Raw genomic sequence first — 14,394 nt, forward strand, 5'->3', positions numbered from 1 at the left:
AGGAGCATCTTAAATGTCCTGGGGGCTGAGTGAGGTGGCGGTGGTGGTAGGAGGTGAAAGAGAGAGAGGCAGAGAGGTTTCGGGAGGAAATTCCAGAACTCGCAGCCCAGGCAATTGATGGCATGATTGTTGATGGTGGAGTGATTAAAATTAGGGATGCATCAGAATGGGAAGCAGCAGAAAACTCAGAGGGTTGTGGAACTCAAGGAGGTTGAAGAGATAGAGTGTTGATGTAGCTAAGGGGATTTCAGCACAAGGATGAGGCTTTTGAGTTTGAAACGTTGTTGAACTGGATGAGCAGGTGAACTTGTAATACAATCTGGTAGCATCAGCATGTTCCCATATTGAGCAGAAAGTTGACCTGTCAGTTGCTGCTTAACAGTAGGGTAGAATTTGTATGTCACAGGAAGATCTGGGGTATGGAATAAAGGGGAATGAAACTGACTGGATGCTATACAACTGTAAGAGAATCTTTGTGGGACATAAGGGATGATCAGATGGGTACCATGTGATGCCATGTGTGTTCAGATAGCTACCCAGCACTCATTTTAGGTCCATGAGTAGGAAACAGGCATCAGAGAGCAACTACATGTGGTGTTAATGGATTTGGCCATAGCAGGTAATTGCCTTCTCAAAAAATCCACATGCTTTAAACCAGTTAATGTGCTGTTTGGAAACCGGCTGGTACCGTTGATTTGAAAGGTTAATTGCGAGTTTCTGAATAAACCAACAATGATTCAGTGTTGATTCAGTTGTGAGTTCCATTTGGAAGAGGTGTGTTTTACTTGCATTTATGTAATTCCCATTGTAAGCCATTGTTATTATCAGCGTATAATGCTGTACTTGGCAACCACACTATGTTAGCTAATGAATAATGAAAGATTTGGGTCCATCTCTCACCATATTTGGAAATTTGGTCATTGAGTCTCAAGTGTACTCAGAGTTCCCTTGTTCCCAGATCACTTCCATGGCCTCACCCTTCCCTATCTTCATAACTTCCTCCAGCCCAACAACTGGGGGGGGCAGCACAGTGGTTAGCACTGCTGCCTCACTGCACCAGGGACCCGGGTTCAATTCCAGCCTTGGGTCCCTGTCTGTGTGGAGTTTGCACATTCTCCCCGTGTCTGCATGGTTTTGCTCCAGGTGTTCCGGTTTCCCCCCCCCCCCCCACCGCATTCCAAAGATATGCAGGTTAGTTTGATTGGCCATGTTAAATTAATTTGAAAAAAAACTTGGAGGGCCGAAGGGCCTGTTCTTGTGCTGTAATTTTAATTTTAACTCCGATATTTGCTAACCTCCGATTCCCAATTCTTCCTCAACCCCAGTTTAATTGCTGCAGCATTGGTGGCTGCTCCTTCAGTTTTCCCAAGTCCTAGGTTATGAATTCTTTCCTTAAGCCTCTCTACCTCTCTACCTCTTTCCCTCTTTTCCTTAAAACCTACCTCTTTGGCCAAGCTTTTAGCCGCCTCATGGTGTCACATTCTATTGCAATACATTATAACTAAATCTCTGGCAACAATTTCTCACACTGTTTGCGTGCTTCCAACTTCCAAATAATGTGCAAAATTTTAACATGGGAAATGTATAGTATGGTGCATGTTAACTGGACTGCCTAGTTACTTAATCTTGCAGTAGCCTACCACTGTAATATTAAAATAATTGCCATTTTTAACTTGATTGTTTTTAGGCCAAAGCAAGTGGAAAGAAATTCCTCAAAGTTACCCTAACTGTTTCACCTCGAGGGATAATGTTAGAAGACACAATAACCAATGAACTCATAGAAAATGTCTCTATCTACAGGTATTGAGTTTACTCTAGCAGGCCATGCTGCATCATTAGTCTTTTATACAGTTTACTTGTTATTTTTCTACCTTACATTTTACCTGATTCCAAAGATTATCATTGCTTTGTGTTAAGATGTTTTGATGAACTGATTGTTTCTATTATTTATTGACCTTGAATTGTTTATAGACAGGAGAAAGGAACAAGTTGCTTCTTGGAATGGGGTTTCCCTATTGGCTTGTCTGCACCACTAGGGCCGGATTTTTGCTACCAAGGTGGACAGCTAGAGTCAGGAAATTTCCTGACTCTGCAAATCATCCTCAGTTTAAATGACCCAATTAGACCCAATTCTGGCTCTGGGGAGGTATAGGGAGGACAGAGTTGGGCCCGTCAACCCCAGAAGCAGGTTCTAGGTTGCCATGGGGGTGGCTGAGTGCAAGGCTGGTTTGAATGCCAGCCTTGGTTCTCTGGGACATCAGCCCAGTTGTTTCGGAAGCTGTTAGAACTCTATCCCTTTTCCCTCACACCTTCCATTATCAGCTCATGCCCCCTATCCACCCACCATGCCCCTCCACACCCCCATGTCATCTCATGTCCTCCACCTATCACAATAACACATCCACACAACTTGTGCTCTTCATATGCCATGCACCCACCTAACCCCCATACCCTCTCATATCTCTATTGCCACCTCCATAGCCACTCGCCCAGTAACCACCTTGGCCAGGAGCCATGTAGAGATCAAAAGCAAACTTTTATCTAATATAGCTGTCATCCTTGATAGCGAATAAGCTCCAATTCGTGATACGCATTCAGAGCTATTAACCACCTCAAGGTTAATCTCTCATAAAAACAAGCTTCTATTCAGACACAGATCAAAGATGGTTAATCCTTTTAGAGCCTCTTTAAACTGTCAATCAAATTGTGAACACTGCTGAGATCTTTTGAAACTCAGACAAGCATTCATAATGACATAATAGCCCTTGGGAAATGTCAACGAAAGACCTTTATGGAAACTGCGCAAACTCGGTGGTAATTTCTTTTTCTAACCTACACCAGATGGCTTGTACATCCAAGTAGTCCAGCAGAGTTTATTTTTAACTCTCACTGAATTCAAAGAGCGGGGAATTAAAAAACCAAAATTCAAGTTATGACACTTAAAAAGATCTTATCAACCTTCCAAGTATATTTACATCTATGGTGTAAATTTCTGATTTACACACTATGCTGGAATTTTACTGCCCAGTCCGCCACAGGAATCTGAGCGGTGAGTGGCGGACAATAGGAAGGTCCATTGATCTCGGGTGGGATTTTACGGTTTCGGGATAAACGAGGCCGTAAAATCCCGCCCTTGGGCTAACGCCCTTGGACCAGCCATAGTGGGGTCTGTTTGAACTCAGCACTAATTTCAGATGAGCGTGCTGAGGTTGCTGCCTGTGTGAGTCATGCCCTGCCTTGTGTCCCATGCTGGAAATATTGGAGATGTCTGTAATGGGGACATGACTTCAGCATTTGGGTCTCACTTGCCAAAGGTCCACAAAAATCTGGCCTCTAATTTGCATTTACCTTTTCCTTCCACTGGTTTCCTGAGCCACTGGCATCTGCTCCATTTTGCCAGGCTATCATGTCTCTTATTTGTTGCCAACTCAAGAAACCTACTTGAACTATTCACACACTTTCTGTGTCTCATAGATGTCTTTTATTTCTTAAATCCCTCTCATCATGTCTTGCTGTATGGGTCACTAGAATCACTCCTGTTAGTTAACCATCTCCAGTTCTTTACTGCGGTCTTTTTGGTGCATATATTCGCGCATTCTTCCCACTCTGTTTATTCTTATGTTCATTTAGGTAAAGAGCTTTTAAATGTTTACTTCTCACTTCTCTCCACAGACACTATGCCTGGCTTTGAGTGTTTCCAGCATTGGCTGCTTTTCAGTTTCTCTTTTGAGATTTAAACAGTTTTGTGCTTTGTGATAAAGTGTAATTGTTTTGAATTTGAATGCTAAAATGTCTAGAAAATTGAACATGAATACTTTGATGCGTTTTAAAGAAAAAAAAGACTTGCTTTTGAGGATGAACCCAATAATGCAAGTTGCTCGAAAAAAGTTGTCGGTAATCTGGGGTCAAATATAACAGTTATACAAATGTGAACTGCATCAAACAACTAGCTACTGCTGACAATGTTCTGCTGACAATGCTATCATTGTCTTTTGTGATTACTCTCATTTTAAAATGTGAAAAGCACGATAATGATTTAAGAAAGAGAATTGTGGGCATAATAAAAGCCAACTCTTACTCTACTTTGTGGGTGTTACTCTCTATTTCTTTCTGGGTGTTAAAGTGATCAACGTCTATGTTAGGAGGGATAATCTGTGGATTAAAAATCAGAGTGCCAATCTATTCAAATAGCAATTTAAATGCTGTCAATTGCATTTCTGTTTAGCTACCCAAATTAAACATTTTCCAACTGTACAATTGATATACATCAATACGCTTCAGAAGAAAAGATGGGAGAGAAATTGACCAATTCCCAAAGTGGGGTTGGGGGTCCATGGTTAATCGACACTGGTTTGTTGTGTGTCGCAGGCAGCACATTAAATTGGTGCTGGCTGCTCTTTCAAAGGATTGTGGTGTGCAGCCAGTGCTACCGTGCTATTTATTGGCTGCATGCATCAACATGGTGAATGGCTCGTGCTACTAAAAGGCACCTTTTAAGGGTAGGGGTGGGGTGGGTGCGTTGTGGCTGCTAGAAATGGAGGAGCACCTTACAGATCGGATAAGGACCGATGAAGGGAGTGTTGGCGGCCAGAATGAGCCTGTAGCCAATGCAGTGAGCGGTGGTAATGACTAATTCACAATGGTGGGAAGAAGAGAGTCTGGGGTGGTGGCAATGGTTCCAAATCTTTATTTTAATCATGGCAAAAATAGAATAAAAGTGGAAAATATGACACTTTAAACAAACTTGCCTAATAACTTTTTCAGAACAATTCAGATTGTATCCAAACTGCTGATTGGAGTTGTTCAGTGCTACGTAAAATAGCCAAATAACAGACGTGTTTCTTGATCAGTTCAAACCTGTTTTAAACGTAGACTTTCCAGCATTTTCTGTTAAATGCTCATTTGTAATGAGGGAAAAAGTGGCAGAAATATGAAGTCAAATAGTGCTATGGTCAAGTATACATATACTTTAGAAGTTTTAATACATATAGGTATACAAAAATTTTTAGAAAGCAGAGAAGATTCCAGAGGAAACCAAGAGAAATGAGCCACTTTGCGTAAATGTGCCTCAGGTACCAAAAATATTGAAAATGTAAATCCTAGTTGGAAGCACTGAATTAAGTAAGTGTAGATAGTTATGACATGATAAATAGACACAATTATGGGGTGGAGAAATCAGGAGAAGAGAATAAGAAGTACACATATATAGAAGACTTTGAAAATATACACCTACAATTAAAAGATAGAGTTTGATGAAGGTATTTGTTAACTTTACAAAGGTAATGTAAGCAATCAAACTACAAAGAAACAGTTACATCAGTGAAGAGGCCTCACATAAAAGAAAATTAATGTGTTCATCCCATGTCTCTGGTGATGGTCGATGTAAATTGATGCACTAAGATTGTCAGAGGCCTGATCCACAAGTTGAAGCTTTGTAGAAGGTGACATGGTGAAAAATTCAATTATACTATTTCAGTCTGTCGCTTTCAAATAGAATACTGTGCCAAAGCTAATAAATCCACATGTGATGTTGACCATTAATTTGAGCATTTTCACCAGGCAAAAGTTACTAGAGGCACAATTTGGCTCCTTAGTACCTGTTTTCCAGTACTCCAGATGTTGTTTTGGCTCTAAAACGACATCCTTAGCATGCATGCACTTTGGATTCAAGGCATGCTAGATGCTATTTTAATGAGGACATTAGGAAGGGATCATCCGCTGGTAGGATGTGCAGATTGTGATGTCAATCGCCGTGTATTGGTGGTTTGATGCCAGCGCTGCCATTCTGGAGCTCAAACACTAGCTGACGTTATCTCTTTAACATGCATTCAGCAACAGAAAGGACCACCCACCAGTGCTATTTAAATGGATCACCAAACACCCTCCAGGTTTCTTGCTTTTTCATTGATTTATACTGGCTGCTGTGATTACAGAAGCTTTTGGTTTCCAGCGTTCTTTATAGTTGGCAAAGTCTACACAGAGCGTGTTACGTGCTGAAGGGCTTAATCCTGACTTGAAAGCTTTTGTACAAACCACTTACTCTCAGACATGGGTGTTGCAGTGTACATTCCTCTTCGACTACAACATGACTGAGGGAGTAAACTGAGACCAAAAGCAGAACAAGCAGCTGGAAGAGGGTGGAGGGGAGAAGGCATCTCAGCAGGAGACCATATCCACCCTGGGTGTTGAGAGAGCAATTCTCCCAAATGAGCCTCAGTGAGGAGTAGTGTGTCAGACGTCTGTGCTTTACTAAGGGTGTCCTCCCTGAAATCTCTCACTAATGCAGCCTTGGAGCCGGCTGAAATCATAGAAAGAAAGTGCAGAAAGAGGCCATTCGGCCCATCGAGTCTGCATCAACCACATTCCCACACAGGCCCTACCCCCATATCCCTACATATTTTACCCGCTAATCCCTCTAACCTACGCATCTCAGGACACTAAGGGGCAATTTTAGCATGGCCAATCAACCCAACCCGCATATCTTTGGACTGTAAGAGGAAACCGGAGCACCCGGAGGAAACCCATGCAGACACGAGGAGAATGTGCAAACTCCACACAGACAGTGACCCGAGCCGGGAATCGAACCCAGGTCCCTGGAGCTGTGAAGCAGCAGTGCTAACCACTGTGCTACCGTGCCGCCCCGTGCCATGAAGATGGCATTGCCAGTGATTGTGCAGGTAACTGTGGTGTTGAACTTTTATGCGCGAGGCCCTTGCTCGGCTGGAACAGGTGATATTTGTTAAATGTCTCCGTTTGCGATCTACTGTTGACTAAAGGAGGTCATTGAGGATCTGGAGAATGGAATGCATTTCATTTTCTCTTGTCAAGAGAAGTAAACGGAGTAACTGCTTAGCTTTGTGCAGATTGCAGACTTCTCTAACTTGCAGATGCCAGTGCTTGTAGGCATGTTGCTTTGTGGACAGTGCTTATTGATTCTGAAATGTATGGTAACTGAAAGAGATTCCACTCCCTCAGTGTCCAGCTGGCATGTGAGCACATGCAGAATATCATGCAGGTCAGCGCCTAATGTCCTGGCAGCAGTCTTGATGCCTTCATTCTGCTACAGTCCACTGTGCTATCTGTATTTGGCTACCAAGATAAACCAGAATGGCTCCTGGGCAACAGAAACCTCTCCTTTGATGACATATTTTTGTCACTGATGTGTAACCCATGTTTACAGCAAAAGCGATGCTTCCATTTTAACTACAGTAGAGCAGATCATTGGGTGCTGCAACAACACAACTGCTGCCTGCACGACTCTGGATGGGCTGAGAATTACTCTGAGCATTTGCCAAGATTTGTGGTGGTCTGCTGCACAAACTCACCATGAGGGCACAATCCTTGCCACCGGGTATATGGCAATCAACTGGAGAAGTAAGAGGAAGGGAATAGGCATTCAACAGTGACCATTTCTGGATGAGTTATTTCCTTGTTTGACTGCATTGCGAGTCAACACAACTACCATATTCCTGCTCTTTATCATCACGCAGTAACTAGCCATCAAAGCGGGTGCTTTATCACAATGCAAAAGTAATGCCACCACAAAATAAATATTCCAAACCAATTTTATAAATTATACCATAACGATTTGCATACAAATGACAACTAATCACCCTTGTGCATCCACTTAGTGCTTGTCTTCCATGTCCCTTTGCATGTCTTAGTGCTCCTGCACCCTGCTGCCGCAGTGACTGCAGCTTGGCTGGTGGAAGGCTCCTGACCTTCAGTGGAGGAGACAGCAGATGGCCTTGCAGAACAACCCTGAACAGCTCTTGTACTTGAATGCATGGCTTCAGGCTGCAGCTTCTTGACTGAGACAGCAGCAATCTGGGCTGGCTGACAGGAAACAGCAAGGGCACTGGCACAGTGGCAGTAATGGGAGCAAGAATGCTCATCCTAAGAGAGGACATTGGGTTCATGTTCCATAGAACCACTACCATTTCCCCAGGGTGACCCCTCGGCTATCTTGGTTACATTGTTGGAGAACAGGTTGCTGCTGTGACAACCTAGAAGCCTTTGATCATTAATATCTGTGGTAATGATGGCCACACTTGCTTGGTCACAAGCTCACCTTGCATTGCAGAAGTCTGAGTTTTCATTGCAGCACCTCAAGCGTCTTCTGCTTATGCTTCAATGAAAACAGACACCAGAAATGCAGGCTAGCATTAAATGTTGTTTAGCCTTCCATGGACTTGGCCTCCATGCAGAGATGTGCAGAAACTGGGCAAATTAGCATACAACATGATGTTGGCAAGCAGCCTGCATTGGAAGCATGGGTGCAAGTTAATCACTAAAGGTGATCCTCGGGTTAGTTTAAAATTTAGCCTCCAGTAATGGAAGGGTGGACTATGGTGAAATGTATTGTTTCACGGATGCTTTGATTTTTGTGAAATTGGAAAGTTCTGCTTCTGGAATGGAGCTGTTCTTGAAGATAAACACAAACGTACATGAGGATCCCAGTTATAGGAGGCTTATAAACTCAGAGCTGCCTTAGGATAACCTAATGGGTCCAGTAGTCTCAGATGCCCTCCTAAGAATTCTGGGCATATTACTCTTTGGAGAATTGACTCTCACTGCCCTACTGATAACACAGCATTAGACGAGGGATGTTCCATGATTGATTATAGTGTTCAGTTCTATTTCCAGTTACTGAAGCAATCCATGTCTGCTTTCAGCAAGACCAGGTCCCCAATCTGGCCTGGGCTGTTAAGTGGCAAGAAACAGTTGTTGGTCACATGAGTGCCAGATAATGGCCGGAAAATTCTGGCCACATTCTTCCAATTAGGTGGAAGCAAAGCAGTTCTGCTTTATATTGAATGATTCATTGAAAATGTTATGGATTTGAAAAATGCTTCTTGCAGGGAATTGGATATGACTGGTAAACTGACATAGAAAATTGTGAAACATTCAAGTGACCAAACAAGATGCTAATGTAAAGAACAAAGTCTGAAAATCAAAGTGTAGGAATGATGAAGAGCCTTCCTCAGTACTGATGATCAGAGTGATAAGCCAGTTTACATGGCAGCCTATGATAGCTAGTTCAACTTCAGTAGCATAAGAGGAAGTTAGAATAATCCATTGGGAAAGGAATGATGATCTGTTTTTCAGCATTACAACGCAATTATTGTGGAGATGCATCTCAAACTATAGGCGGGATTTTACCGGCACGTCCGCCTGTGGTTCGTACAATCCTACCCGAGGCCAATGAAAAATGCTGTTCTCCAAGCCTTGCCCGCCCCGGTAAACTTCTGGCCTATATCTGCCTTCCTGCCAAATTGTGAATAAAATGGAAAGAAATACTCTTTTAAAGAATAGCATTATCTTTGCAAATATCTGTTTTGGAAATGTGACTTAGAAGTTAAGTGACACCCAAAAACCTTTCTCATTGTTCAGTTTATTTGAATATACTCATTACTGGACATCTGTGGGGGACAAAATAGTGGGGTCAGATCTTTTTGTTTTGGTCACAAATTTTCTGATCAATTTTATCCGGCTTTTATCACTGAAATGTGACAGAGCAAAATCTTGCGTTGATAGCTCCATTTAAGAGTTCTTTAAACTGGATTCTGTATTATTTTGTGCAGAAGAAGAATCTGCCAACTTTCGACAATGGTGAAAGATATGTTTGTGTTAAAACATGTTCAGATCAATCTGAGTAATGTCTGTGCTTACTGCTGTTTTCTTCCATCAGAATATCATACTGCACTGCAGACAAGACTCAGGACAAGGTCTTTGCATATATTGCTCAGAGTTCACTAAATGAGACATTGGAATGCCACGCATTTCTTTGTCCGAAGAAAAAAATTGTAAGTTTCAAAAGTAATATTCTGAAATATAATTTTGATGTGATCAGCAACAGGGTCATTGTTTGCTTTTTTTCACACTAATGACTTGAAGTAAATCTTATTTTAAACTAATAGAAAGCGATCGCTTTGTTAAATGACGTGACAAGACAGTGACAGTCGGATGCATTGCAAAGCTGTCAACTTAGAAGTACTTGAGCAGAGAATTGAATGATACCAGATTTGTTTTACTGCATTTAGCAGTTATTTACAACAGAGCACATTTGTAATATTTGTTTGTTCACATCTGATCTTCTTTCCATCAAACGTTGTGTTTTTCCCATTTCTAGATGTGTTCCATGTCTAAAGATTGATATAAATGCCACTGTGTGATAAACCGTCAGGAGTTGAAATGAGAGAGGCTAATATTCTGCTAAGTCTGACTAATGGGATTATAGGATTGGAGACGTTGACTTTGAGAGAGAATCTGGGACAAATTCAGTGGCAGATTAAAGTCAGACTGTTTAACTATTTTGAGACATTGGTATAAATTCATCGCGTCTCATGTGAGACTTGAATAATTGCTCCCCCATATACAGAATGATGATTAGGTTGGAGTAGATTCCTAGTGTGCATTATTCTGCTATATAATTTGCATCCTTACATTACTGACTTGCCTTTAAATCTGGTCAGTGCCATGGATCTGATTTTCATGCTTTCAGCACCATATGATTGACTGACTGCTCCAATAGGTATGAAGCCACCTCCATATCCCAGCATAATCCTCAGTCTTATTCCTAGAGAAGAATGCATATGAAAAAAATGAACAAGAATTTGCATTAGGCTGACTAAAGGTTCTTGATCCTTTATGCCTTTTTCTTATTTGAGCAAAAACAAAATTGTGGCACCTTTTATGCCATCTCAGCTGCTTGCATTTCTTAACCAAAGGACTGTAACTGACCATCTTACCGGTATAATTACAATACCTTTTAAAAGCTTACTTTTAGTTATCACTGGAACAGACCGATTTGTTAGCCAGTGACACTTATTGAACACTTCTGGTTCACTAATGTCCTTTAGGGGAGGAACTCTGCCATCCTTACCTGGTCTGGCCTACATGTGACTCCAGAGCCACAGCAATGTGGTTGACTCTCAACTGCCCACGGGCAACTAGGGATGGGCAATAAATACTGGCCAGCCTGCAATGCCCGTGTCCCACGAATGAATTAAAAAAAAATCTTCTAATTCGATAGAAATAGTTTCAAGACCTCTGACTTGGTGACCCTTCCCCTGCCAAGGATATGTCTGAGACAACAAAGGTAGAAACTGTTCAGCCTTTTCTCTTGCCGAACACATATTGTCCACTGTAGAGGTGTGTGCCAAGGGAGCAGTCTTGGTGTTCTCAGTCAGGTTGCTGTGGTTCCATGTGCTCTCACTCAGTCTAGATATGTGAAGTTGCCAATTGCCAATGCTGACAGACAGTGATATGGCAAGATCCTGGACCATGACATTTAAAACCATTGAAAAATTACAGTGCTGCGAGAGCCATTAAGTGCATTGTGTCTACACCAGGGAAAACAGAGAAAATAAACTTGCTGCTCATTATTATCCCACTTCCCAGCACCTGGTCCGTAGCGTTACAGATTACAACACTTAAGATGCAGATCCACATACTTTTTAAAAGACCTTTAGATGACTTGTCAGAAACAGAATGATTTCCAAGTATATATTGTCTAATGTTGTTGCTGTTCCTGTTTTTAATACTGTGCCTATATGCTTTGCAGTGTAAGGCAATAAATAAGTTGAGTGCTTCAACCCCAACCACCAATTTAGGCAATGGATTCCTTATGCCTGTCACTTGTCTTTCTGATGTTGATAGTCAAACTAAACTCTTTGCAGGTATGACAGAGTCTGTCCATTTGCTGCTCCAAGTGTTTCTAGCTATGGAATGTTACTGTGAGATCTTCAGTGTGGAGCAGCTCTCGGATCAGGACTTGGTACAGCTTTGTCTTGGTTCTCCAGTAAGCAAGGTTGAACAAATTTCTGTCAATTCTGGTATGCAAGTAGACACCCTTTGTAGATGACCTGAAGGTATATGGCAGCAGCAAAGAGAAGAATATGCCAGAGTGTGTCGGTGCCAGAACATTGTTTGACCCCACTGTGTATCTCAACGTTGCTCCGTAATGTTGTTATGGAGAGATCAGAAAGAGGAGATCAACATGCACTCATTGCGAGACCAGCAATGTCAGCACTGGCTAGACCTTATTCATCTGGTCGGTGATTGTACACAAGATTTTTCGGTACGTGTCGGTGAACTGGCCATTGGGTCATCACCTCCTTGGTGTCCATACCCCTGCTACATGGACACCTGAAACAAGATATGAAGATGGTAGGCATTGAGGTTGACAACAGGAAAACTGCCACTCACAACATGACCTCGGGAGGCTAACTCTTTGGAAGGTAATCAGAAGAGCCGAGGAGAAACAAAAGCCCAGCTGGCCAAGAAGAGAGCCCAAAGTCATGCACCTTCGCAGCCCCTGTCTTCCTCTGCAGCAAATGCGACAGGGACTGCCATGCTGGAAAAGGACTCCTGTACCACACCTGGTAATGCTTAACACCAAGTTGACCACAGTACCAACCATTGGAAGACTGCCAAGATAGTTGAATTTATATCAGCTTTTGTAGCCTAAAAAACATTGTATGGTACACAACTCATATTAGCTTATTATTTACATAGTTTTTTAAGTGTTTGAAATATTGATATTTTGGTATCAGAATTATTAAGGCAAATAATAAGTTTGAACTGCTGTTGTTGCTTAAGTAATGTTTACTAGCTTTTCTCTACCATAGGCACAAGCTGTGACCTTAACAGTTGCCCAGGCCTTCCGAATTGCATTTGACCTTTGGGAAGTGGCACAAGAGGGTAAGGACAAAAATAATTGAGCAAACTTTCATAAGACATTGCTTTATTTCTTGTGATAGTTTTGATAAGATACAATGATGATTTGGTGCAAATTACTTTGGCGGAATATCTAATATTATAAATTCGACCACTTGCACTTAAGCACCATTGCTTCTTGTACATGGGTAATCCACAGTTGCATGATATCCACTTGGGATCTGATCCTTTGGCAATGTATGAAAGACACAGCTAACATTACTACAACTGATATGAAGAGAGCAACAGCAATGTAGATTAGAGAATTAATTGGCTAGTGTTCACAATACGCATCATATAACTATTGTCCTCCTAAAGAATGAGGTTAAAGACAATTAACAATGTTTCAATAAAAACCTACCCACACAGCACAAGACATTAGTATAAAACAGATAAATTCAATTATACCAATACTGGCAAGTGAAGAATAAACTCATGGTAGCACAGTGGTTAGCACTGCTGCCTCAGAGCGCCAGGGATCCGGGTTCAATTCCTGGCTTGGGTCACTGTCTGTGTGAGGTTTGCACGTTCTCCCCGTGTCTGTGTGGGTTTCCTCCGGGTGCTCCGGTTTCTACCCACAGTCCAAAAGACATGCTGGGTGCATTGACCCAAACAGGTGCCGGAATGTGGTAACTAGGGGAATTTCAAAGTAACTTCATTGCAGTATTAATGTAAGCTTTACTTGTGACTAATAAATAAACTTTAACTCCTAAAGTGATTCATAAGCTTTGCAAAGTACATTTTTTAGAACAGTCAATTATTAGCAGCTTGTATTAATTGTTGATTGAGCAGAATACAACATTCTGAGAGTCACTCGCCATCCCATCATTGTCTTATTGTGGAGAAACCTGGCAGCTTACCTCTACACACAGGAGATAATTTTAACTTGCATTCCCAAGAACAAATTGATCTCTTGCTGATCAAGTCAGATGCCTATTTTACACCAAGCTTGACTTTACAGCTTCCTCGTTTGAAGATATCCAGTTTGACCACCAATCTCACAGGCCTGACTTCAGTGAGGGTGGTGGGGGAGGAGGTGAGTGGGAGGAGAGCTGGCAAGGCCTGCAATGGTCAGAGAGATTGGAGAATACTCCTGGCTCACTAAATGAATTAAAGGTGTGATAAGAAATTGTGTGTTCATGCACAGGTTAAAAAGTATTTCCTGCTACCAATCTTTTGTTAAATCTCTCGATTCTCTTGAAATGATTAAATGGTTGCTTGAAAAACAGGGAAGTTAAAGGGTATATGGGCTAAAAGTGGATAAGGATACAGGTTTAAATGCTGTAGCATTCAATGATTTATTGTTGAAAAAAGAGACATGTTCTTGTTCTTGTCTTGAACTCATAATGGGTACCCCAATCAGATCATTCTTGCAGCATCTGTGTGTCACAAAAGGCAGCCACTTTCACACTTGAAAAGCATCCTGTTTATTTCAAATATCTTGGAAGTGTAAGTTATCTGAAAAAAATAAACTAGGTGAAGCTAGCCATTTCACATTGCCAATAGCAGTAGCACCATGAGTGAAATTTTCCAATAACAGGATGCTGCTCAAGGCAAAATGATTTTGTGCCCACCATACAAATGAGTAGTGTGGTATATGAATTTCCTTTCTAGTGGGATGGCAGGTGCAAAAGTTGTACATCCCAACAACTGGCACATCATTTTAACAGCATA

General features: G+C 41.7%; 1 protein-coding gene across 2 annotated transcripts in view; it reads left to right on the top strand.

The window, feature by feature from the left end:
- LOC144493650 (low density lipoprotein receptor adapter protein 1-B) overlaps positions 1-14,394 on the top strand; it is a 114,567-nt gene that overhangs the window by 64,806 nt on the left and 35,367 nt on the right. Inside the window, exons 3-6 of one of the 2 annotated variants that reach the window (XM_078212931.1) lie at positions 1,688-1,800; positions 9,692-9,806; positions 12,633-12,705; positions 13,682-13,756. In XM_078212931.1, coding sequence (XP_078069057.1) covers positions 1,688-1,800; positions 9,692-9,806; positions 12,633-12,705; positions 13,682-13,756 — 376 coding nt within the window. The remainder of the gene's footprint in view (positions 1-1,687; positions 1,801-9,691; positions 9,807-12,632; positions 12,706-13,681; positions 13,757-14,394) is intronic. The other variant, XM_078212932.1, reaches the window with a different exon arrangement.

This window comes from Mustelus asterias, chromosome 5 (assembly GCF_964213995.1).
Source record: "Mustelus asterias chromosome 5, sMusAst1.hap1.1, whole genome shotgun sequence".
NCBI lineage: Eukaryota > Metazoa > Chordata > Chondrichthyes > Carcharhiniformes > Triakidae > Mustelus > Mustelus asterias.